General features: G+C 43.1%; 1 protein-coding gene across 1 annotated transcript in view; it reads left to right on the top strand.

Annotated features, from left to right (window-relative positions):
* The window catches only part of LOC109912386 (gastrula zinc finger protein XlCGF57.1-like), a 75,299-nt gene that overhangs the window by 17,502 nt on the left and 30,126 nt on the right, over window positions 1-27,671 (top strand). Inside the window, exon 3 of the mRNA XM_048619599.1 lies at window positions 25,698-26,840. Coding sequence (XP_048475556.1) covers window positions 25,807-26,840 — 1,034 coding nt within the window. The 5' untranslated portion in view covers window positions 25,698-25,806. The remainder of the gene's footprint in view (window positions 1-25,697; window positions 26,841-27,671) is intronic.

Raw genomic sequence — 27,671 nt, 5'->3', positions numbered from 1 at the left:
ACATCAAGCAGATGTTCACCTGCACATCTGCCAATGTGGTATACTGCATCCGCTGTACCCGGTGTGGCATCCTCTACATCGGGGAAACCAAGCGGAGGCTCGGGGACCGCTTTGCAGAACACCTACGCTTGGTTTGCAATAAACAACTGCACCTCCCAGTCGCGAACCATTTCAACTCCCCCTCTCATTCCTCAGACGACATGTCCATCCTGGGCCTCCTGCAGTGCCACAACGATGCTACCCGAAGGTTGCAGGAACAGCAACTCATATTCCGCTTGGGAACCCTGCAGCCCAATGGTATCAATGTGGATTTCACAAGTTTCAAAATCTCCCCTCCGCTACCGCATCCCAAAACCAGTCCAGCTCGTCCCTGCCTCCCTAACCTGTTCTTCCTCCCACCTATCCCCTCCTCCCACCTCAAGCCGCACCTCCATCTCCTACCGACTAACCTCATCCCGCCCCCTTGACCTGTCTGTCCTCCCTGGACTGACCTATCCCCTCCCTAACTCCCCACCTACACTCACCTTTACTGGCCCCATCCCCGCCTCTTTGACCTGTTTGTTTCCTCTCCACCTATCCTCTCCTCTATCCATCTTCTATCCGCCTCCCACTCTCTCCCTATTTATTTCAGAACCCCCTTCCCCTCCCCCTTTTCTGATGAAGGGTTTCGGCCCGAAACGTCAGCCTCTCTGCTCCTATGATGCTGCTTGGCCTGCTGTGTTCATCCAGCCCTGCACCTTGAACTGTTCACACTTGTTGTCAGAGGCGATGATAAAGGAGACAGGGAGAGGGAGAGCCCTTCAACAGGAACTAAATTGTTTTAGAGATATTACAAAGATTCACCACACTGTGTTTATTTGGCTTTCATCCAGAATTTTAACATCTATAACTTTGCTGGGGCTTTATCAAAACTAGCAGGAACAAACCCTAATGATACTTCTGTCTGGGATGTGATTAACAGCGAAAGTCCAATCATTGTAATATCTTGTGAATTTGTTGGTATCTCAGGAGGGTAGATGAATAATCAAATCTTTTCCCAAACTCAGAGTAGGTGAATGGCTTCTCCCCTGTGTGAATTTGTTGGTGCCTCAGAAGGGTATATGTCTGGTTGAATGATGTCTTGGGGAAGGTGAATGATCTCTCCTTCCATATAAGAGCATTGTGAGCTCAGATGATTGCTTGAACCCAATCCACAGTGACAGCACCTGAACAGTCTCTTGTCAGTATAAACGTGTTGATGGGTATAGAAATTTCCTCAACTCAAATATTGCAAAGACTAAAACCATTGTCTTCAGTCCCTGGTCACTGACTCTGTCTGTCTCCTTAACAAGTGTCCCAGGCCGAATCAACTGTGTCGTATGCTTGGGGGTCTTATCTGATCTCCATCTAAGCTTCTGTTCATATATCTGTACCATCTCCCCGAGCACCTGTTCTTTCTCAATAACAGCACTATCTTTGTCTCGGAATTCACCTGCTTCTGAAACTCTGATCCATTCGATTGTCACTCATACGCAGGACTATTCTACCTACTCCTGAAAGGTCTCCCACACTCAACCCTTCAGAAACTTGCAATTATCCAAACCTCTGCTGCTTGTATCTTCTGAACAAAGTCTTGTCTCACTCATTACTCCCTACTGTCTTCACTGACGAACATAGTGTCCTGGTCTCATTTACCCATCACCACTGTCCTCATTGATCTACACAGACTCCAATTTCATTCACTCCCCCATCACCAATGCCCTCACTGACTCAAACATCTCAGTTTAAACACCTGTCATTGTTTTCCAATCCCTCCATGACCTGGCCCTTCCCTATTTCCAGACACACTGATTTTTAACTTGGTAATCAAAGATAAACATACATCCTGGATCCTGATGAATTGAGTGAATCTGTCACAGGTAATGCTTGGTTTGAGTTTCCTTTCTTCAATCTTGACTTCTAATATTGTACAAACAAACATGGCCAGTCCAAGAATAAAACTGCAAACGAGACAAACATTTGTCTTGGTTTATGTCTGTTGTGTATAAAACCCATCCCTGTCAATCCAGGATAGAAATTCAGAAGGATAAACGTTTTCCTTTTTATTAGTCACTCGTGGGATGTGGGTGTCACTGGCTACCAACGTTTATTACCTGCCCCTAGTTGCCCTTGAAAAGGTGGTGGTGAGCTGTCTTCTTGAATTGCTGCAATTTATGTGCTGTAGGTTGACCCACAATTCTGTTAGGAAGGGAATTTCAGGATTTTGACCCATTGACAGTGATAGCGATATATTTAAAAGTCAGGATGGTGAGTGGTTTGGAGGAGAATTTGCATTTGATGGTGTTCCCAAGTATCTGCTCCTCTTGTCCTTCTAGATGGAAGTGGGTGTGGAAGGTGCTGTCTGAGAATTTTTGGTGAATTTTGAGCTTGCTATTTGTAAATCCTCTCCTCCTAACCTCCTAAAAATTGAGTTTCTAATACCATCTCTGTCAGTCCATGATAGATATTTGGGAGAGATGAACATTTCTCTGATGTTAAATTTGCTGGGTGTAAATCCTCCTCTCCTATCTCCTGAAAGAGAAGGCTACATTTGCACCCAGCTGCACCTTGTCCTCTAGAAGATGTCCACTGCACATGCATCCTGATGAAAATTGCTCCTAAAAAAGAATAGAATAGAATAGCCCTTTATTGTCGTGTGCACTCAAATGAGTGCAGTGAAAAGTTTGTAATGTCACCTCTCGGCACAATCTCAGGTAGAGGATACCTAGATACAGATACTTTAAGTGTTATTACAGAATTGAAATAGTAAAAAAAAGACTAGCATTGGAAAACAGAGCTCAAAAGTCCAGAATGAGAATAAAAAGTGTCTTCAAAGTACTCAAGTTATAGACCTTTTCCAGTGAATCCATGCCCGCCAGGCGTCAGAACACAAAGCCTCTATCTGCTCCTGCTCTGGCCATGGCTCACTTCCAGGACTCGGCCCCTCCGGCTGTGACTCATCTCTCCTGTCGTCACTGCTGAACTCATTGGTGTATCTTGAGGTGGGATGACTGAGTAAATCCCTTCCCACGCACACAGCAGATGAACAGCCTCTCCCCAGTGTGGAGTCACTGGTGTACAGTGAGTTGGCATAATCGCTTGAACCCAGTCTCACTGGCCCAAGACCGTCCAAAGTGGAAGAGGAGCATCCGGGAAGGCCTCAAGCATCTTGAGACTTGCCATCAGGAAACTAGGCGAAAACAGCGAAAGGAGTACCCTGCTACACTAACAACTCTCCCACCCCTTCCCGTGGCCAGCACCTGCCCCAAGTGTAACAGAGCCTGTGGAAGCCGTATCAGTCTGTACAGCCATCTATGTACTCACTCTGAGAGTGGAAGAGAATCATCCTCATCTATGAGGGACCACCGATGATGATGATATTCACCTATTACCCTACATTGGCTCCTGGTCAAGCAATGCCACAATCTCAGCATTTGCCTCCTTATTTTCAAATCCCTGCAAGGTGGTCTCTCTCTTTCTCATTCCTAGTCATGTAACCCTTTGAGATATCTGTGCTGTTCTACTCCTGGCCACGACTTTTAATTACACTGCTATGAAGCCCAGACATAATGATCTGAAATTCCACCACAAATCTTCTCCAGCTCTCTTCTGATTAAATCTGCTTCTCCAACTATATCTTTGGCCGTCCATCCTAATATGGGACTTGGTGTCAAGTTTTGCTTTATGAAAATTCTCGAAGGCACATTACAACACCTCATTATACTGAACATGTTTTATAAATATGGCTTTTTACTCTTTCACAGCAGCCAGATCAGGCACAGCAAGGTTCCACAAGCAGCAATGAGACAAGTAACTAGTTTATCATTTATTTTGGTGTTAGTTAAAGTAGTAATTTTGGTGCCACTGCAGCAGGAGAACTCCCCTGAGGAGTCTCCTGAGCTAAGAGTGAAGATAGATTGAGCTTTTGGGACGTTAGGGAATCTTGAAGAACTGGGGTCTGGCATCTTTCCTCTTCGTTCAATGACTCTCAGCTGAAATTGTTTCTACAGTAAAATAGTTTACTTCGAACCTCAGTCCCAAAGCTGTTAACCTGCTCGTAGTGTAGAAGGCGATCACTCAGTTGCTGAGACATCAGCTTTGAGTTTCATTTTGAGCAGAGGTCAGGATGTTTCAGAGGTGCTGAATGTGGGATGTACTGTACAAATTATACGGTGCTGATGGCACCTTCATGCTGATATGAGAGACCATTCTGGGGGACTGGGTTCAGATGATCAGCTCAACTCACTGTACTTTTGCAAATTCACACTAGGGATTGACCTTCATTATGTGTGGGAAGGGATTCACATCTTAGCTGCTGAGACACCAGCAAGATTACAAGTAACTTCAGTGATTGCATTCTGCTTTTAATCATATCCAAGACCAAACCATTGTCATTGTAGCCTGTTTGTGCTGATGGTAATAAACTCCTTTTGGAGGGGTTTCTTTCTTCCACATCTCCTCCATTCTCGAGAAGCGCAAGGAGCTCATGGAGTTTCTTCACCATTACAGTTGAGACAATTTAATCAGACACCTCTTCCTTTCCAAGGTAAACTGTCTCTTAGAACTCTCCTGTCCTAACCTTCCTTTAGTTTCTCTCTCCCTCCCCCTCATCCTCACTGTCACAGTCACACTGGGGAGAGGCCATTCATCTGCTCTGTGTATGCGAAGGGAGTTGAATCAGTTCATAGATGTTCATAGATCATAGTTCATAGATCACAGTGTAGCGATTCTATGAACTGATGACACTGTGGAAGAAGGCCATTCGCCCCATTGAGTCCTTGCCAACCCTCTGAAGAGTATCCCACCCAGACATACCCGCCCCCGTCGCTGTAACCCTGCATTTCTCATGGCTAACCTACCTAGCCTGCACATCCCCAGACACTCTGGGCAATTTAGCATGGTCAATTCACCTAACCTGCACATCTGTGGACTATGGGAGGAAACCCATGGAGAATGTGCAAGCTCCACCCAAACATTCACCAAGGCTGGAATCGAACCTGGGTTCCTGGCACTGTGCCGCCCCAGTTGTTCTGCTTCCAGTCACACTAGCAAGCTCACACTGAAGAGAGAGCTGCACTTTCTGTGTAAAGAATTTCTGGTCTTTATCCAACCTCACTGCACACCACTGAGTTCACACCAGGAAGAGGCCATTCACCTGCTGTGTGTATGGGAAGGGATTTACTGAATCAGCCAGCCTGATGTTACACCAGAGAATTCACACGAGGAGATGGCATTCAGTTGCACTCACTCTGGGAAGAGGTTCAGGTCTTCATCCACCCTCAATGTACTCAAGTGAGTTTACACAGGGGAGAGACCATTCACCTATGCTGTGTGTGAGAAGGGATTCATGAATTCATCCCAGTTATAGAGTCATAGAGTAATACAGCATGGAAACAGGCCCTTGGCCCAAACTGGTCCATGTTGACCATGGTGCCCACTCAGCTAGTTCCAATTGCCCGCATTTAGTCCATATCCCTCTAAACCCTTCCCATCCATGTACTTATCGAAATGTTTTTGTAAATGTTGCTTTTGTACATGCCTCAATCAGTTTTTCTGGCAGCCCATCCCACATACACACCACTCTACGTGAAAAAGTTGCCCCTCAGATCCTTCTTAAATCTATCCCCTCTCACCTTAAACCTACGCTCTCTAGTTTTCATCTCCCCAGCCCTGAGAAAAAGACTATATGCATTCATCCTATCTGTGCCCCTAATGATTTTATACACTTCAATAAGGTCACCCGTCATTCTCCTATATTCCAAGGAATAAAGAGACATCACTGATAAGAAGGAGGAATAAAAATACTCGCTGATCCATCAGTGAGTTCACACTGAGGAGTGGCTGTTCACCTCTGAATATGGGAAGGGATTCACTCAGTCCCATCTTCTGCTAACACATTAGCGAGTTCATAGCATCTGCAGGAATTAGATTCATGTCACAAAATTTGGTTTGATTCTGATATTAACAACCTCTATAAGTGTCTGGAGTTTAATATTCTGGAGATGTTACTGATTTTCTCAGCGTTAGTGTCTCTTTATAAAAGAACTTTCCATGATCTCTAATTCAAGAAATCACAACAGAAGTGATAAATGTTCCACAATTGATATTTCCAATTAGAAAGTGCTCATTAATCCTTGCTGACAATTCTTACTGATTTACACTTGATATCCCACAGAGGCAGAGAATAACCAGGGAAATAATAAATTCTATTAGTGACCAAGGAGATAATCTGTGCGTGAAGCTGGAGGACAGTGGTAGAGTATTAAATGCGTACTTCACATCTGTCTTCACTCAAGAGAAGGAGGATGCAAGTACGGATGCAAGATATTGTACTATGAAGTTCTTGAGCAGATTGGTACAAGAAGCAAGGAGGTTTTGGAGGTTTCGGCATGTATAAAAGTAGACAGATCCCGTGTTTGGATGACTTGTGTCCCAAGCTTCTGTGGGAGATGACGGACGAAATAACAGAAGCCCTGACCAAATTTTTAAATCATGTCTGGCCACAGGGGAGGTGCCAGAGGACTGGAGGACAGCTAATGTGGTTCCACTAGATCAGGGAACTATGGATCACGGAGTATCAAATCAGTGAAAGGAAAGTTATTGAAGAAAATAGTGAAGGAGAAAATTAATCTTCATTTAGAGGGGCAAAGTTTCTTCAGGGATAATTGCTGCGGCTTCGTCAGAGGGAACTCATGCCTAACAAATTAGATTGGATTTTTCAAAGGGGTGACCAAGTCTTTGGATGAGGGTAAGGCAGTTGATGTAGTTTATAAGGATTTCAGCAAGGCCTTTGACAATGTCCCACGTGGGAAACTGATTTAAAAAAAACTCATGGGATCCAGGGTTCTTGCCAAGTTGGATCCAAAATTGGCTCAGTAGTTGGAGACAGAGTTCAAAGTTTGTATGACTGGAGGTCAGTGTCCAGTGACATTCCATAGGTATCAGTGTTGGGTCACTTGCTGTTTGTGTTGTTCATAAATGATGTGGATGGCAGGATAACAAGTAAGTTTGTAGATGACACAAAGGTTGGCCTGTTGGTTGACAATGAAAAGGAAGGACATAAGTTTCAGAAAGATATGGACGTGTCAGATGGGCAGATCAGTGGCAGCTGGAATTTAACCCTGATAAATGTAAGATGATGCGCCATGAAAAAAATAATACAAAGGATTACTCAATGAATGGCAAGACACAAGGAAGCTCAGAGGAACAGAAAGATCTTGATGTGCTTGTCGTCTGAACTCTGTAGGTGGCAGGAGTTTAAGAGGTAAATAAAAAGACATATGGGATGTTTGTTTTTATCAGTCAAGGTATAGATGATAAATGCAGCAGGGGCATGTTATTTAGGCCACAGCTGGAGTAATGTGTGCAGTTCTGGTCACCGCACTGCAGGAAGGAATGCATGTATTAGGCAAAATCTTTCAAAAGTTGATTGGGGGCAGATGTTTACAGATAAAGGGAATAGCTGGAAAATGAGAAATCATAAAAAATGAGATAATGAGAGTCCACAGACAGCATGTTCCTGTTAAGGTGAAGGGAAAGGCTGGTAGGTGTAGGAAGTGCTGGATGTCTAGAGAAATTGAGGTTTTGATCAAGAATAAGAAGGAAGCATATGTCAGGTATAGACGGCAGAGATCGAGTGAAGCCCTAGAAGAGTATAAAGGCATTAGGAGTTTACTTAAGGGGGAATACTTAGGAGGGCAAAAGGGAACATGAGATAGCTTTGGCAAACAGGGTTAAGGAGAATCCAAAGGGATTCTGCAAATACTTTCAAGACAAAAGAGTAACGAAGGAGAGAATAAGGCTTCAAAGATCAGAAAGGGAGCCTATCAGTGGAACTGCAGGAGATGTGGGAGGTACTAAACCAGTATTTTGCATCAGTGTTCCCTGTGGAGAAGGATATGGAAGATAGAGAACATGGGGAAATAAGTAGCAACATCTTGAGAAATATCCATATTTTGGAGGAGGAGGTGTTGGTTGTCTTAAAACACTTAAAGGTGGATAAATCCCTGGGACCTGATCAGGGTGTACTCTAGAACTCTGGGAAGCCAGGGAAGTGATTGCTGGGCTCCTTGCTGAGATACTTGTATCATCAATAGGTGAGGTGCCGGAAGACCGGAGGTTGGCTAATGTGGTGCCACTATTTAAGAAATGTGGTAAGGAAAATCCAGGGAACTATAGACCCATGAGCCTGTCATCAGTAGTGGGCAAGTTGTTGGAGTCAGTCCTGAGGGACAGGATGTACATACATCTGGAAAGGCAAGGACGGATTAGGGATAGTCAATATGGCTTTGTGCATGGGAAATCATATGTCGCTAACTTGATTGACTTTTTTGAAGGAGTAACGAAGAGGATTGATAAGGGCAGAGTGGTGGACGTCATCTATATAGACTTCAGTGACGCATTCGACAAGGTTCGTCATGGTAGGCTGGTTACTAAGGTTAGATCACATGGAATACAAGGAGAACTAGCCATTTGGATACAGAACTAGCTCAAAGGTAGGAGACAGAGGTTGGTGTTGGAGGGTTGCTTTTCAGACTGGAGGCCTGTGACCAGCAGTGTGTCACAAGGATCAGTACTGGGTCCACTGCTTTTCGCTATTTATGTAAATGATTTGAATGTGAACAAATAAGGTATGGTTAGTAAGTTTGCAGATGACATCAAAATTAGAGGTGTAGTGGACAGGGAAGAAGGTTAGCTCAGAGTACAATGGGATCTTGATCAGATGGGCCAATGGGCTGAGAAGTGGTGATGGAGTTTAATTTAGATAAATATGAGTGCTACATTTTGGAAAGGCATTCAGGGCAGGACTTATACACTTAATGGTAAGGTCCTGGGGAGTGATGCTGAGCAAAGAGACCTTGGAGTTCTTGGTTCATTGAAAGTGGTGTCCCAGATAGACAGGATAGTGAGGAAGGCGTTTGGTATGCTTGCCTTTATTGGTTAATGCATTGAGAGTACAGGAGTTGGGAGGTTATGCTGTGGCTATACAGGACATATGTTCGGCCACTTTTGGAATACTGCATGCAATTTTGTTCTCCCTGCTATAGGAAGGATTTTGTGAAACCTGAAAGAGTTCTGAAAAGATTTACAAGGAGTTTGGGATTTTGATGTGCCAATGTGCTTATCTCACTGAGATATGCACTTTAGAACAATCAGCATGAGATTTTAAAAAGTTTGAAGTACTGAGAGATTTTAATATACCAATATGATTATCTCATTGAGAAATGCACTTTAGTTCCACCAGCATGAGATTTCAAGAAGTTTGATGAACTTGGGGATATTGACTTCCTAATGTGCTTACCTGACTGAGATAGGCACTTTAGTTACATCAACATCATATTTTAGGAAGTTTGATGGCCTGAGAGATTTTGATGTTCCAATGTGCTTATCTCACTGACATATGCATATTAGTATGATCTACGTCACATTTTAAGAATTTTGATTAAATTCAATGTTTTACTGTTGAAAGTTGTGTATTTCACTGAGATATGCATTTCCATATGATCTGCAGCAGGTTTTAAGATGTTTGACTGACTTAGGGATTTTGATGTGCCAATGTGCTTATCTCACTGAGATATGCACTTTAGGACTGTCAACATCAGATTTTAAGAAGTTTGAAGTACTGAGAGGTTTTGCTGTCCCAAAGTTCTTATCTCAGTGAGATATGCATTTTATTACCAACAGTGTCAGATTTTTAGAAGTATGATGGACTGAGAAATCTGGATCTTCCAATGTGTTATCTCACTGAGATATGCACTTCAGTATGGTCTGCAGCAGATTTTTAAGAGGTTTGATGGAATTAGAAATTTTGATGTCCCAGTGTGCTTATCTCACTGAGATATGCACTTTAGTGCTGTCAGCATCACATGTGACGAGGTTTGATGTACTTAGGGATTCTAATGTTCCAATCTGCTTATCTCACTGAGATATGCACTTTAGTGTGGTCTACATCACATTTTAAGAGATTTGATTGAATTGGATGTTTTGCAGGTCAAAGTTGCTTATTTCACTGATATCATTTCTGTACGATCCGCAGCAGATTTTAAGAGGTTTGATGGAATTAGGAATTTTAGTGTGCCAGAGTGCTTATCTTACTGATGTATGCACTTTAGTACCACCAGCATCAGATTTCAAGAAGTTTGATGAATTTAGGGATATTGACTTCCTAATCTGCTTATCTGACTGAGATAGGCATTTTAGTTACATCAGCATCAGATTTTACAAAGTTTGATGGTCTGAGAGATTTTGATGTTCCAAATGTGCTTATTTCACTGAGATATGCATATTGAATGATCCACGTCACATTTTAAGAATTTTGATTGAATTCAATGTTTTGCTGTTGAAAGTTGATTATCTCACCGAGATATGCAGCAGCTTGTAAGAGGTTTGATGATCTTAGTGATTTTGATGTGCCAATGTGCTAATCTCACTGCGATATGCACTTTAGTATGATCTACATTACATTTTAAGAATTTTGGTTGAATTAGATGTTTTGCTGTTGGAAGTTGCCTATCTCACTGAGGCACGCATTTCTGTATGACCTGCAGCAGATTTTTAATCATGAAGGACATGGATAGGGAAACAGCCAAAGACTTCTTCCCCAGGAAGGGGAGTCCAAAACTGGAGGGCATGGGTTTAAGGTGAGAGGAGAAAGATATAAAAGGGACCTAAGGGGCATCCTTTTCACACAAAGGATGCTGCGTGTATTGAATGAGCTGCCAGAGGCAGTGAAGGAGGCTGCTATAATTACAACATTAAAAAGGCATCTGGATGGGTATATGAATAAGAATGGTTTAGAGGGAAATGGACCAAATTCTGGCAAATGGGACTAGATTTATTTAGGATATCTGGTCAGCATGCACAAGTTGGACCAAAGGGTCTGTTTCTATGCTGCACAGCTGAATGAATCTCTGACTGTATAATTCCACTGAATGGGGTGCTGAGGAGATTCAGCAGGATGTTGCCTAGAGCATTTCAGCTATGAAGAGAGGCTGGATAAGCTTGAGATAACAAGGTGTAGAGCTGGATGAACACAGCAGGCCAAGCAGCATCAGAGGAGCAGGAAAGCTGACGTTTCGGGTCTAGACCCTTCTTCAGAAATGGATAAGCTTGAGTTGTTTTCTTTAGAGCAGAGACCTGATTGAAGTGTGTAAGGTTATGAGAGGCATGGTCAGGGTGGATAGGAAGTAGCTGTTCTCTTAGGTGAAGGGTCAAGAATAAGGGGGCATAATTTTAAAGTGAAATGGGGAGGTTTGGAGAGGATTTGTGAAAATTCTTTTCACTGAGAGGATGGTAGGAATCTGGAATGTACAGCCTGGGAGGGTATTTGATGTGGGTAACTTCACAACCTTTAAAAAAAGTACATGGATAAGCACTTGATGTGTCATAACATTCAATGCTATGGGCCTAGTGTATTTTTGACTGTACAGACATTAAGGGTTGAAAGGCCTGTTCTGTATTATATGATTCACATTCTTCACAGTGACACCTTTATTACAAACTAAACTATCAAAGAAAATAGTGAAATATTCGCTACAGACATCAATAAGGAAACCTGTGATGGGCAGAGGACCATTAGTGTTGGACAGGATAATACCACAGTTAATGAAAGAGAGCTGGCAAAATTATTAAATAATTGATTTTTTCCCAGGTAAATGTCACAGGCAAACATGATATTGAATGAAATGAAATATTTGCATTGAAAGTCCAGAAATGATGGATTGAATAAACTAATAACTTGGTCTTAATGAATTGAATTCATGTATTTTAAAAGAATAACGAAGCAAGAGCAGAGAAGTGCCCATCCATAATCTGTTCAAAAGAGGTGTAATGCCAGAAGACCATTGTCAGAAATCCCACAACACCAGGTTATAGTCCAACAGGTTTAGTTGAAAACGCAAGCTTTCAGAGCCTTAGTCCCAACTGAAGGAGGACTGACCCCAGTCCAACACCGGCATGTCCACAAGAAGACTATTGGATAGCTAACGTATTTCCTGTATTTAGGAAGCGGGAGACAATAAGCCCAGGTAATTATACATCAGTCACCTTCACATTGGTAGTAAGAAAAAAATAATAATTATGTTACAATGAACAATCAGCATGGATTTCATGATAGCAAACCTTGCCTGATTAACCTTATAGAACATTTTGTGGTGATAACAGAGAGTATAGAGTGTGGTAATACAGCAAAGTAATTTATCTGGATTTTCAAAAGGCCTCAAATTTTATCCCCATTGATAAATGAATGAATAAGATCAGATAATGAGGATTTAAGGAGCAAGGGGCAGAACAGGTGGCTGGCTGACTTGAAGACAGAATGCAGAGAGTGGGAGTAGAATTATTCAGAAGCTGGATGTCTTGGATCACGGAGTGTATCCAAGCGGTTCTTTTGGATTTGGTTAAATATAATTAAGAGAAGACTCAAAAACAGCAATTTGCTTAAATGTGGGTGTTTATTAAGTAATAATAATAATAGTAAAAGAAAGGGAGAAAATATAAGTCTCATGCCCTTCTGCCCATCAGGGACTCCTCGATCGACGGCTGGTCTGGAAGTTTAGGTTTGTTCCTGGCACTGTTCACCATCCCTGTCCAAGGTGAAGTCCAACTTCCGGAACAAAACTCTCTCTCTTTTATACAGTGTAACACACAGCCAGCACAGAGAAAGCAGATACAGGAGACAAAACTACTTGCTAGTACAGTAAACAGCTACAGAAAAACAAGCTGGACTCATTCAAGGTCATGCAGCTGTCACATATCATCATTAACTTTTTCAGCCTATTTTCCCATCCTGTTCAACCTGTTTATCCCATCCTATACAGCACATATTACAATTGCAAATACAGACGCAAATCAGCGATAGCCACATGAGAACATATAATAAGAGTATGTAACCTACACCAGAACATTACAACTACAATGAAAATAACCATCATCAATATGAATAATATAACAATACGGTGTATCATCAGATTAATGACCGCAGTGGCCTTTTTCGTGGGAAACTGATGAATCATCCATAGCAGCGTCCATAAATTTGCATAGTTCTGTGAAGAAATCGTATCTTATCAGTTTGCAATCGGACAACTCACTGTCTTTTCATTAATTTCCCTCTATCTATACATTATGGTGCTTCCTGTCCCGTTATTAATATCCAATAGGTATCACCTTGTCCATGGGCAAGTATCGCACCAGGCTTAGGTGGGTGGTGTACTCACACTTTTTCCCCTGTGCAAAGGCTGTTGGATGTTGTAGGTTTGTTGGGAGGATGTAACTGGCCACTCCCTCGCAACATTCTACTCATGGCTGTCCCTCCTTTTAGGGGCTGCTTATTCAGATTATACAATGCCTGTAGTAGCACTTTGAGCCACGCCTTTAATGTATGATTAGGGGTCAATAATTTAATTTGTTGCTTTAATATCCTGTTCATTCATTCTACAAGGCCAGCTGCTTGCGGGCAATAGGGAATGTGAAACATCCAACGTATCACATTACTTGCAGCCCATTGCTGTAAAGTGTGAGCCATTATGTGATTGTATTTCTGACAGTTCACTGTAGTAGGATATCAACTGTTCTAGGCCCTAAACAGTGTTACTCTGATTTGCTTTGGTTGTCAGGAAAGCCAGCATTAGCCCAGAATAAGTGTCCACCATGATTAACAGATATTGAAATTGTTGTTGTAATGACAATGGGCCAACATAGTCAACTTGCCAGATGTGAGCGGGCCAACTTCCTCGTTTGATTTGTGCCATTGGCTTTTTTGGCAGTAATACATGTTTTGCCTGTTGTCATATTTCACACCTGCCAATGACTTCTTTCACCAGGTCGGCAGGTAAGTGCAAACCGCGATCTCTTGCCCACTGCACAGTGCCATGATACCCCAAGTGTCCTGATTTTTCATGAGCCTGTTTTCCAGTGTGATACTCTTCAAATGGATCTTCAACTGTTCTGGTTTTTACTATTCCGTCCATAGTATTGTTGTGATCAGCAAATTCCGAACAATCTTCAAATGGGCATCAACATAGTACACAGTAATTTTCATGTGCTGTGCCTTTGCCCATATTTGTTTCCACAGTTCTGACCCCCACAGGGCTTTCTAGCAATCGTCCAGTCATGTGACCACCAGGTTGCCATCCATACAGCCATTCCGTTGGCCATCGCCCATGAGTCAGTATAAATGTGCAAACACTGACTCTGTTCTTCCAGCGCTAGGACCACAGCTGCCAATTCAGCATACTGGCTCAATCCCCCATCTCCTTGAATATGGATAATAGCCTGTGTGGAGGGATTAAACACAGCCACTTAATGCTACCTTTGGCCATTCTTCCAGGTGGCTGATCCATCAATGTACCAAGCACGGTGATGAGTATTTTCAGGTAGTTGTTCGGATGCAACTCCCCATTGAATGGGAGATGCAGGTATGGTCTGGTCGGGACTAGGAGTTTGTTCACCTGGTGGGTATTCAGCCTTTTTTTAGGGAGCTTGGCAGCCCCTTTCCTTTCTTTCCATTGTGTAGGTCACAAAGTCAGATAACACCCACATCAGAATTGGTAACTCAGGTCTGAGGAGCACTTTGTCCTCACCCATTTGTCCTTCATTTTCTACCAGGGCCCAGTAGCAGGCCAGAAGTTGCTTTTCAAATAGTGTGTAATGCGTAGCTGCCTCTGTCAGTTTTCTGGACCAGAAACCCAAAGGTATTGCTTTCCTCTTTTGTCCCTGCCACAAGCTCCATGTGGCTACATCTTGTACCACTGATATTTGTAATACAAAGGGTAAGCCAGGTATCCGAGGGGCTGAGGAAGTGCTAGTGCTTTGGCCTCTTCAGCGGCCATAAATGATTTCAGTTGAACATCATCCCATTCGAACTGAGCTCGGATCAAGATGTCATCAATATAATGCATTATGCAAATATCCAATGGCAGCGGACACGTATCTAAGTCCCTTGCTACCAGCCTATGGCATAAGGTTGAGCTGTGAAGGTATCCTTGTGGTAGCCAACAGAAGGTATAATGATGACCTTCCCACGTAAAAGCAACCTGAGCTTGTGATTCTGGGGCCATTGGTATCGAGAAAAAGGCATTTGCTAGATCAATAACGACATACCAGGCACCTGGCCCCTGTGACAAACTTCCTATAACAGTGACCACATCAAGCACGGCTACCAACAGTGGAGGAGCAAATTTGTTGAGTTGGCGGTTATCAACTGTCATTCGCCAATTTCCATCAGGCTTCTTTACAGGCCATACAGGCAATTGTATGCAGATCCTGCATGTGTCACAATCCCCACAGCTAACAGACCAAATACAGTATCCCTACTCTTTTTGTGTCCTCCTGGAATACGGTACCGTTTCATCGAAACCACCCATGTGTGCAGAGGAATAATGAGGAGTTCCCATTTTGCCTTGCCGACAGTAACCGTCACAGCTCGTATACCAAAAGAGAATTTGCCCACTGGGGTTTGCAAGGTAGTACCTCTTAATAAGCCCTTACCGATAATATTTTCTGGTATGTTGGATATTATACCGGGACTACTCATGGAGTTCCATTCCCCAAGGCCATTCTAATATTTGTTTTAACTACCGGTGTTATTGCCCCACAAAATCCATTAATAGTCATTCTGAGCCCTACATGTCTATGTGGATTGCCATGTATAATAGTAACTTCTGCCCCAGTGTCTAATAATACGATGTCTCGTTGTACATTGGAGGAAAGGCAATGAACAGTGATAGGGTCATGAGATAGTGATAGGGTCTCTGGTCGTCCCAATGAACGCCTTTAATAGACCCCAGAGTCCCAGCCCCATTAATGGGCTGAGTGGCTCACCACAACTGCCCAACCTCCTCCAGGCTAGGGTACAGGGATGTTTGTGGGAGATGCAGTTCATATGGTTCCTTTCCTCCCTCCACATCCAATATGTAGTCTCTTTTACTTCCTTACCCTTTGGAGAGCAGTGCGTCCTCCACATGTCGGATATGGCATCCATAGGTATTCCATCTGTCTTACTCCTCTCTATTCCTGCTTTTAATAATACCGTGAACATTTCTTTTCTGGTTATCTTTTGTTTCACCTCATCTCCACCTTGTTGTCCCTGTTTTTCACTTGTTTGGTTGGGCCTCAATCTTCACTTACCAGCTTCCACATCCTCTAATTGTCCTAACAACAAACATACCTGTCCCACTGCCTTTCCCTGGGCTGGCCCTAATAGGGCTAACAGGGTACCTCTCATCCAGCCTGGACCACTTCGCATTAGCTGGCTCCTCATTCTAGCTGTGAAAGCTTCCTGGTCTGCGCCCTGAAACTGTGGAGAATACATACCCACTTGCGTAGCTAAATCCCTGAAATGTTTTATACCTTCTGGTATGCCCTCCCATTTTTCAACATCACCTTCCCAATCTATTTGGGAAGTGTACTAATTTCCTACTGCTAGTGTCAGTGCATTCCACAATGATCCAGTTTGCCCTATGTTTCTAAAAATGCTATTCACATGTGGATCAATACTTAGTGCTTCCAGATTCCCTCACTCTGTAGCACTCAGCATAATATGGGCAACACCCTGATCCCATGACTGTATCAGCTAAGAGGCCAAGGGTTGCTTAAAGCGCAACCCCAAATCCTGCAATTCAGATATAGAGTAATGTCTCACTATTCTTGAATTTTGTGGGTTTTGTCCTCCTACTTGTTTTGCCTTATTTGTTATTAGGGGTTGGGCTATTAGTTCCTTCTCTGAGGATGGCTCCAGAAGTATAGCAACCCCTTCCCCATCTGTCCATTCATACTCTGAATCAGATGAATGCCAGAAGTCTCCATCCCAGTGGTTGGGTCCCATTGTGAGGTTAATAATGCAAGCACTTTGACTGGGTCACCTTTCCAATTGTGCTGTTTTGCTCTCCTTTTCTGTTGTACCATCGCCAGATGGCAGACTATCTCATTCTGTTTCTCCTCTGCCTTCTCGGTTCTCTCCTGCGCTGTGTTAACTGCTTCTGTTAGGGTAATGTTACGCTGTTCTATCACCGTCAATGCAGCTTCAAGCTGCTTATTTTTGGTCTGGCACTCATCCAATTCGCTATACGTAGAACACGTAGCTGTTAACAATATCCATCACGATTGGGGTACATTGTCCTTGCTTTTGAAGAAGCCAGCATCCCGCAAGCACTCGTGTATGGCAGCCTGTATGAATAACCTTCCTTTCTCTCTCTTTCTGGTTGTACCCATTCTTGCTGGGGTTCTAATTGTGCTAAAAAATTAGCCATGGACCCGAATCCAGATTCTGCTGCATTCCATCCTGGAATATGGAAGGTCTGCGGAGCATCAGGTTGCCTTTCCCTTGTGTTAAATATTTTCCCAAACCCTATCCTCATTGCCAAAAATGTCTTGGATCACAAGGTGTATCCAAGCTGATCTTTCAGATTCGGATAAATATAATTACGAGAAAGCTCGACAACAGCAATTTGCTTAAATATGGGTGTTTATTAAGTAATAATGATGATGATAATAAGAGTAAAACAAATGGAAAATAAAGGAAAAAAGTCTCATGCCCTTCTGCCCATCAGGAACCCCTTGATCAATGGCTGGTCTGGAGTGTTAGGTTATTCCTGGCACAGTTCATGATCCTGGTCCGAGGCAAAGTCTAACTCTCGGAATGAAACTCTCTCTGTCTCTTATACAGTGTAACAAGCAGTCAGCACAGAGAAAGCAGATACAAAAAACAAAGCTAGTACAGAAAACAGCTAGAGAAAAGCTACAGAAAAGCATCCCCTTCCCCATCTGTTCATTCATACTCTGAATCAGATGAATACCAAATGTCTCCATCCCAATGGTCGGGGTCCCATTGTGAGGTTAATAACTGCTGGTGCCATCTTCAGCCTGGAAAAGAATGTTCACAAGACTCATTGGAGGTCATGCAGCTGTCAAGTATCATCATTAACTTTCCCATCCTATTCAACCTGTGTTCCCATCCTGTACACTGGAAAGTGGCGTTCCGCGTGGATTACTGCTGGTCAGGAAAAAGAAGAAGGCATACATTGGGGTTAAGCTATTGGCTCAAGTGAATCCCTAGATGACAATAAAAAGTGTAGGAGCACACTCAAGAGGGAAATCAGAAGAGCAAAAAGAAGGTATCAGATTGATCTGGCAGATAAGGTTAAAGATAGTCTCAAGAGGTTTTATAGCTATGTTAAGAGTAAAAGGGTAGCTAGTGAGAGAATATGTCCACTTAAAGATTGGCATGGCCATCTATGTGAGGAGTCACAGGAGATGGGAGAGATTTTTAATGAATATTCTCTTCAGTGTTTACTGAGGAGATAATCATGCATGCTAAGGAAATATGGGAAACAAGTGGGGATGTTTTGGACCACATATACATGACCAGAGAGAGGGTGTTTGCAGCCTTAAAGCGCATTAAGGTGGATAAATCCCCTGGGCCTGATCAAGTCCATCCTCGAACATTGTGGAAGGCTGGGAAGAAATTGCAGAGGCCCTTGCAGAGATTTTTGCTTCATCTTTAGCCACTAGTGAAGTTCCGAAAGACTGGAACATGGCTGATATTGTTCCATTGTTTAAGAAAGGTAGACAGGGAACTACAGGCCAGTGAGCCTGACATCAGTGGTAGGCAAGTTACTAAAGAGGATACTGAGGGACGGGATCAACCAACATTTGGATAGTCAAGGTTTGATTAGGGATAGTCAGCATGGATTTGTGCACAGGAAGTCATGTCTTACAAATCTTTTAGAGTTTTTCGGATAGGTAACCAAGAGGGTGGATGATGGTAAGACAGTGGATGTTGTCTATATGGATTTTAGTAAGGCCTTTGACAAGGTCCCGCATGGCAGGCTAGTCATGAAAGTTAGGTCGCATGGGATCCAGGGAAAGCTAGCAAAATTGGCTCGATGGTAGGAAGCAGAGGGTGATGGTTGAAGATTGTTTCTCAGACTGGAGGCCTGTGAATAGTAGTGTGCCACAGGGTTTGGTGCTGGGACATTTGTTATTTACATAAATGAACTGGATATGAATGTACAAGACATGATTAGTAAGTTTGTGAATGATACAATGATAGCGAAGAAGGTTATCAAAAATTACAGAGAGATCTTGATCAGATGGGGAAGTGGGCTGAGGATTGGCAAATGCAATTCAATACAGGTAAGTGTGAGGTGTTGCATTTTGGAAAGTCAAACCAAGGTAGGACTTATACAGTAAATGGTAAGGTCCTGAGGAGTATTGTGGAACAGAGGGACCTAGGAGTACAAGTACATAGTTCATTGAAAGCGGCGTCACAGGTAGAGAGGGTGGTGAAGAATTCATTTAGCATGCTGGTCTTCATCGGTCGAGATATTGAGTATAGGAGTTGGGATGTTATGTTACAGTTGTATAAGTTGTTGGTGAGGCCACACTTGGAATATTGAGTATAGTTTTGGTCACCCTGTTATAGGAAAGACATGGTTAAACTGGAAAGTGCGCAAAGAAGATTTACAAGAATGTTGCCAGGGCTAGTAGGGAGGGATTGGCTAGGATAGAATTTTATTCCTTGGACCAAAGGAGAATGAAGGGTGACCTTATTGAGGTGTGTAAAATCATGAGAGGTACAGAGATAAGATGTATGCATATAGTCTTTCTACAAGGAATGGGGAATTGAAAACTAGAGGGCATAGGTTTAAGGTGAGAGGGGATAGATTTAAGAAGGACCTGAGGCGCAACCTCTTCACGCATATATTTGGTGCAAATATGAAATGGGCCGCTAAAGGACGTGTTTGAGGCAGGTACAATAGCAACATTTAAAGAAACATTTGGATAGGTTTGTGGATGGGAAGGATTTCGAGGGATATGGACCAAATGCAGGCAATTGGAACTAGCTGAGTGGGCACCATGGTCAGCATGGTCCAGTTTGGGCCAAAGGGCCTGTTTCTATGCTGTATTACTCTATGACTCTAAGTGGGACCATAGTGGTTCACAATTTATACTAATAATTTGGTCTTTGGAATCAAACCCACAATCTCTGAATTTGCAGAAGACATCAAGGTGGGTTTTTGGTCAGTACTGAGCCAGACTGCAATAAATTCAAAGAGGACATGAATAAATTTGTAGAATGCACAATAGTTGTAATTGAAGGTCAACACAGAGAAATGTGAGAAAGTAGATTTCAGCCGGAAGACAGGAAGGCCACATAATACTTGGAGGTTGTGAGTGTCAGTGAGTAGAGGACTAAAGGCAACTTTAAGAACAAATACACCAATCACTAAGAATTGCACTACATGTCAGTAAGAGCATAATACAGTAAACCAAGAATTTGGCTTTATTTCTAAAGGGATAGAGTCATAGAGTTGTACAGCACGGAAACAGACACTTCGGTCCAACATGTCCAAGCTGACCAGATATCGCAAAGTAATATAATCCCATTTGCCAGAATTTGGCCCATATCCCTCTAAACCCTTCTCATGCATTTTAAATGCTGTAATTGTATCAGCCTCCACCACGTCCTCTGGCAGCTCATTCCATACATACACTGCATGAAAAAGTTGCCCCTTAGATCCCTTTTATATCTTCCTCTCTCACCTTAAACCTATGTCGTCTAGTTTTGGACAGGAAAAAGATCTTGGCCATTCACCTTATCCATGTTCCTCATGATTTTACAGACCTCTACAAGGTCACCCCTTAGCCTCCGATGCTCCAGGGAAAATAGCCCCAGCCTATTCAGCCTCTCCCTAAAGCTCTGACTCCAGCTACATTCTTGTAAATCTTTTATCTTGAAAAAAGAGAGGGCTGACTTAGTAGAGGTGTTTAACATTACAAGATAGTTTGATACAGAGGATGCAAACAGGATGTTTTCTCTTGTGGGAAAGATCATAACTAGAAACCACCAAACAAGATAGGCACAAAAAAAAATCCAACAGGGAGTTCAGAGGAAAATTGTTCTGCCAAAGAGTGGTGAGAATGTGGAGCTCACACCACATTGAGTGATTAAAGTGAATAGGTTTGATGTGTTTCAGGGAAAGCTAGACAAGCAAAAGGTTTATGATGATAAATTTAAATGGGGAGGAAGCTTGTTTGTAGAATAAAGACCAGCAATGACTGGTTATGCCAGATAGCCTGTTTCTGTCTCATGGATGCAATCTATTAACACTCCTGGATGGTCTGGCTGTAATCTATAGACTCTGCCATCTACTTATGTACTTTCCAAGTCAGTGAAAATAACTATTATTTACCATCAGTTTCCCTGAATGTGTTTGATTCTGCTGTTGCTACCACTGTCAATCACATCCAGGATTGAACTATGTTCATTGTGGCAGCTGCGTTTATTTCTGCTGATGTTAATGATTCCTGAAACTAGCCTGGTGTTTAATATTTTGATGTCTGCTAAATAAATTAGCTCTGTTTCAGATAAGAAATCTATCGAGTCCTTGATTTCACAAGGACAAAAGGAGACTAATGGATCAAAAACAAATTTCTGGAAAAGCTCAGCAAATCTGTAAGGAGAAATCAGCATTAACATTTTGGGTCTAGTTACCCTTTCTCAGAACTGATCATAGTTAAGAAAAAGTTGTTTTGTATGCAGAAGATATGGTGGGGGATGGGGTAAGGAGTAAATGGTAGGTGGAGATAGAGCCCAAAGAGAGGCAAGAACAGTTGGACAGACAAAACGAGTGGCTAATGATCAGCCTAGGAGAATGAAAAACTATTAATGGGAACAATTAGTGGCTAATGATGGGCTCTTTGTGGTAGCAGACCATGTGATAACAAGGCCTGATGTTTGGCGTTTGGAGTAAGGACATGGGAGAAGATGCCTCAAACTCTAAATTGTTGAATTCAATATTGAGTCCAGAAGGATGTAAAGTTTTCAAGCAGAAAATGAGGTGTTGTTCTTCCGGCTTTTGCTGAGCTTCACTGGAGCACTGCAGAAAGCCTGAGACAGAGATGTTGGTTAGGGAACAGGATGGTGAGTTGAAGTGGCTGACAACTGGAAGCTCAGTGTATTTTTGCAGGCAGAGCGTAGGTGTTCTGCGAGCAGTCACCCAGTCTATGCTACATTTCCTCAATGTAGAGGAGACCATATTGTGAGCAGCGAATGCAGTATACAGACATAGAGCTGTACAACACGGAAACAGACCCTTTAATCCAACTCATCCATGCCGACTGGATATCCTAAATTAATCTAATCCCATTTGCCAGCATTTGGCCCATTATCCCTCTTAAACCCTTCCTATTCATGTACCCACCCAGGTGCTTTTTAAATGTTGTACTTGTACTGGCGTCCACCGTTTCCTCTGGCAGCTTGTTACTCTTTTAATTCTTTCTCCTCTCACCTTAAACCTATGCCCTCTAGTTTTGGATTCCCTACCCTGGGAAGAAGACTTTGGCTATTTACCCTATCCATGCCCTTCATGATTTCATAGTCCACTATAAGGTCACCCCTTAGCCTCCAACTTTGCAGGGCAAACCGGGGCAATATCCTTGTAAATCTTCAGCCATTTCTTGATATTGTATGGATTCAGTTGAATTCGTTGTTAACAGGCATCTGTGGAGTAGACTAGATTGAGTGAAGTGCATGTAAAGCACAGCTTCACCTGGAAGGTGCGTTCGGGCCCTTGGATACTGAGGACGGAAGAAGTAAACAGGCAAGTGTTACACCTTCTGTGGTTGCATAGGAAGGTGCCAAGGGGCTGTTGGGGGTGCGGGGGAATGTTGGAAGTGAAGGAGGCGTGCACCATGGTGTCCCAGAGGGAACGGTCCTTGTGTAAGGCTGACAGGATACGGCAAGGGAATATATGTCTGGTGGTCTGAAAGTGGCAGATATGTGGCTAATGATCCTCTGGATGTTGATGCTGGTGGGAAAGTCGGTGAGGACAAGGGGGTCCGCATTGCTGTTTTGTAAGGGAAGAGAGGGTGTTAGGGCTGAAGTGCGGGAGATGTGTCAAACTCAGCTGAGAGCCCTGTCAACTATGGTACTGGGGAGTCCCTGGTTGAGGAAGAAGGTGGATATTTCAGAGGTCCACTTATTGACATCATCAGAACAGATGCAAGAGAGATGGAGGAATTGGAAGAATGGAATACAGTCTTTACAGGAAGCAGGGTGTGAGGATCCACAGTCAAGGTACCTGTGAGAGTTGCGTGGTTTATAATGGATATTTGTGACTCGCCTATCCCTAGAAATGGAAATAGGGATATTGAGGAAGGGAAGGGAGGAGTCAAAGACGGATCAGGGGAAGGTGAGAGCAGGGTAGAAATTGGAAGCGAAATCGATAAACATTTCCAATTCCAGATAAGAGAGGGAAGCAGCGCTGATAATGTCATTGATATACTGGTGAAACACAGTCTGACCACGTGCTGCATAAAACCTGACATCCACTCAACGAGGCCCCATGTTTCCTGGAACAACATGAAGTGTCTACTCTCTTCCTTTCCCTTTGATGTTATCTTCAGATGGTGCCTGCCCGGTCATTCCTTTAAGTCAGCCCTTAAATTGTTTGTAACGTGCACTTTACATCATTGTTTGTATGTGCAGATGACATCATGTTCCCCCATTTCAGTAACTGCAATGTTACGCAATGTGTTGAACCATTCAACAGACCCTCCAATTTATGCTCGTAAAACATTACTTTCTAATTTCACGGTTCGATTCTCCGGCTCCAGTTAGTACCCCATAACTAAAACAAAACTAAATCACGACCGATAAGAAACAAAACCGCCAATGGCGGAGATAATAGCCAGCAGTGTTCGCGATGGTGAACGTGCCCTAGTCACACAATTGGAAAGCGGTGCGCAGGCGCTCTAGCTAAGCATGTGCAGAATGGGCAATAGTAATAGGTCTTTGTTTTAGCAACCAGCAAGAATATGGCAGGGTGGAGGAACGATGAATTCAGTGGGTGGTCGGATATGATTCGTAAACGTGTTTTGTAAGTCTCTCTCTAACCCCAGTAAGGAATTTATTTCCCCCTGTACTCGCGTACATAGAAAGGGGCATTAACTACCAGCATCGGTCCACTGTTGACGGCTGCCATCTTTGTTAGGGGCCATGATGGGTGGGCGCCTTCTCAACCGTCATCTTCGTAGCGGGCGATGTTCTCAATGAGTGGGAGCATCATGAACAATATAGTTCAGAATGGCCACAGCTTGTCTATATCAAACTGATAAAGCCTCGTGTATTATTGCTGAGGTAGCGCTGCAATACATAAGGAAGGAAAAGGACGCAAATCCTGCACTCCAGTTCCCTCTACCCGAGGTCTGTCCTGCTTCACGTATTCAAAGATCTACAGCTGTGACTGTTCAGTCACATGAACGGCGACGGCGTGTAAATGTCTTCTGCAGGGTATTTACAGAGGATTTGAAGACAGGAAACTCAAACCACACAGCACATCGAAATTAACAGTGTCACTGTATTCATCGCAACCTGGATATTATCCACCTTTGAGTGTAAACATTAAGTTCCTAGTCGTAAGCGCTCACACTATCAAACCTCTTCCTCACTTTCCACCGTAAAGCTCTGTCCTGTAATCCTTTTATGATTAGGTAATGGGAAGAACATTCGTCATTTGCTTTATACTGAACTATCAAAGTTGTACAAATTTCCCGCTCAATTTCCTTTTTTCTCCAACTTGATAAAATCTTGCAAATAATATTTTTCATCCCTCGAACCATAAACATTGGTGGTGATGGTGTGAGCCTGTGATTGAAAACTCAAACAGAGCAGAAGTTGCTGGAAAAGCTCAGCAGATCTGGCACAACTGTGAAGTGAAAACAGAGTTAACGTTTCGGGTCCGGTGACACTTCCTCAGTATCCTCAGAATGTTAACTCTGGTTTCTCTTCACAGATGCTGCCAGACCAGCTGAGCTTTGTGAGCAACTTCTGTTTTTGTTTCTGATTTACAGCATCTGCAGTTCTTTTGGTTGTTATTGAAAACTCATTTTAGGGTAAAATATTTTGCTGGACTGTGAATAGTGTAATTAAGCCTCAAGTAGATACCAGGGAGAGTCAGTGATGAGGGAGTGGAGTTCGTAGTGGGGCCTGAAGACAATGGCTTAATTCTTCATAATATTTTTGTTCGTGCTGTACTGGACGTCACACGGGCCTGTACAATATGTGATTTTAAGGTAAATTTGGTGGTGATAGAGTTAATATAAACCTGGCGTCTTTGTCCTTCTAGGAGTTTCAGAATTTGGTATGTAAAAGCACTCTCGTTCACCCCCTGCTATTCCCAATTCTCTCTGACTCTTTCCGTCTCCACCCATTGACGCGAAAATCTTCTGTGCGTCCAGACCAAGTGATAGGGATCCTTGCTTGAAGGACATTCATGGATCAGTCGGTTTTTTTTACTATAATTGCGCCGACGTTTACGTGTCACATTTCTGAGTTTTTTTTTTCAGAAATTACCACATTTACAACATTTAATCAGCTCAATTTAACATTCTTTTTGGTTAAACAAACAGGAGACTGGAAGAACGCAGCAAGCCAGGCAGTATCTGGAGGAAAGGAGCAGCCAACGTTTTGGGTATAACCCTTCTTCAGGACTGAGAGAAGGGTTATGCCCGAAATGTTGACTGCTGCTTTCCTCCAAATGCTGCCTGGTTTGCGTGTTCTTCCAGCTTCCTGTTTGTCTACCTTGGATTCCAGCATCTGCAGTTTTTTTTGTCTCTTAACAATCTTTTTGTGGGCTCTCTCTCATTCTCTTTTTTTCTGCTTTCAATCAATTTCACAGGACATTAGAAGAGGATGATTTGCAATTAGGAAACTCAAACTAAACATCACAATGGGATTTGATGGAACCTTCTATTTTCTGGTAACCTAAATATCATTGCACTTTGAACATGGAACGAAAGAGCACCATTCGCACTGGGGAGAAACTGTATGTATGTTCTGTGTGTGGACGAGGCTTTAGCCGGTCATCTGGTTTGTCCAGACACAAGTGCAGTCATACTGGGGAGAACTCATGGAAATGTGAGGACTGTGGGAAGGGGTTCAATTACCCATCTGACTTAGAAACTCATCAGTGCAGTCATACTGGGGAGAAACCGTTCACCTGTCCTCAGTGGGGTAAGGGCTTCACTCAGTCATCAACCCTCCTCAAACATCAGCGTGATCACAATGGCCATAAGCCATTCACCTGTCCTGAGTGTGGGAAGAGATTTACTCAGTTTTCCAACTTCTTGGGTCATCAGAGAACTCACACTGGGGAGAGGCCGTTCATCTGCACAGAGTGTGGGAAGAGATTCACTCAGTCATCCCACCTGATGGCACACCAGCGAGTTCACACTGGGAACAGGCCTTTCACCTGCTCCAAATGTGGGAAGAGAAGCTCTCAGTTATCAGATCTGCTGAAACACCAGCGTGTTCACACCGGCGAGAGACCATTCACCTGCTCTGAGTGCGGAAAGGGATTCACTCAGTCATCCCACTTGCTGAAACACCAACGAGTTCACAGTGACGAAAGACGATTTGAATGCCCGCACTGTGGGAAGCGTTTTAAAAGTTCTGTGGAATTGATGTCCCATCAACGGGTTCACAGTGATGAGAGACCTTTTAAATGCCAAGACTGCGAGAAGTGCTTTAAAACCTCTGGGGAACTGGTAACCCATCAACGTGTTCACACTGATGAGAGACCATTCAGGTGCTCTCACTGCAGGACTGGGTTCAGAAAATCATCTCAACTCAGTGTACACCAGCGAATTCACACTGGGGAGAGGCCGCTTAGTTGCTCCAATTGTGGGAAGAGATTTAATCATTTGTCAAATCTACTAAAACACAAGCGTATTCACACTGGGGAAAAGCCATTTTCCTGCTCTGAATGTGGGAAAGGATTCACTCAGTCATCCCATCTGTTGAGGCATAAGCAAGTTCACAAGTAACTAGAATGATTGGGTTTGGCTGTTAATCACATACAGGACTGAACCATGTTAATTGGGGTGAATTTCTGTGGATGTTCAATAGTTCTAGGTGTTCATGTTCTGGATAAAGTGAAATAAATTAGTTTTTGTGTGAAACATATGGATGTTTAGTCTTTTTAATATCTCTGGAACTAGTAATTAATTGTTGAAGGACTCTCCGTCTCCCCTTCCGCTATCCTCACATCCACCAACAAGAGCTTCTTTGTTACCAAGGTTGAGACAATCTGATCAGCTGCTTTTGCCCCTTCCCTCCCCTCCACTAGCCACTGGGTCAAACTGTCTCTGAAGTTCCTTTTCATCCAAGTCCTTACCTTGCATCTTTCTTCAGTTTCTGTCCTGTCTCCTATCTTGTCTTGTCCTGTCCTGTCAGAGCTCATCTTGTTCATGAGATCCATCTCCAGTTCAGTTGGTCTTATTCCCACTAAACTGCCAACCATCAAGTTTCTCAAGTTCACTGTTATTTTTAATCGTCCTCTCTGTCTGTATTGTTTCTGTCCTCCCTCCTTTGGATCCACTGTCATCACCCGTCCTCAAAAATATAACCCTGAACCCTAACTTCCTTGCAAATTGCTGCCCAATCTCCAGCCTTCCTTTCCTTTCCTTGGACTTAACGATCCCCAAGGATCTATCCTTGGCTCCTCTTATTTCTTTCCACAAGGCGGCATCAACCAAAAGCACTATATAGTTTTCATGTGAAGATCTACACCACCCAGTTCTACCTCACCATCATCCTTCTCAATTCCTCTACTGTTGTTAAATTATCAGATTGTTCATCTTACATCTAGTAC

The sequence above is a fragment of the Rhincodon typus genome, chromosome 43 (genome assembly GCF_021869965.1).
Source record: "Rhincodon typus isolate 14 chromosome 43, sRhiTyp1.1, whole genome shotgun sequence".
NCBI classification, from domain to species: domain Eukaryota; kingdom Metazoa; phylum Chordata; class Chondrichthyes; order Orectolobiformes; family Rhincodontidae; genus Rhincodon; species Rhincodon typus.
Note: the sequence above shows the minus strand (reverse complement) of the source record. Positions and strands in the feature narration are given on the sequence as shown.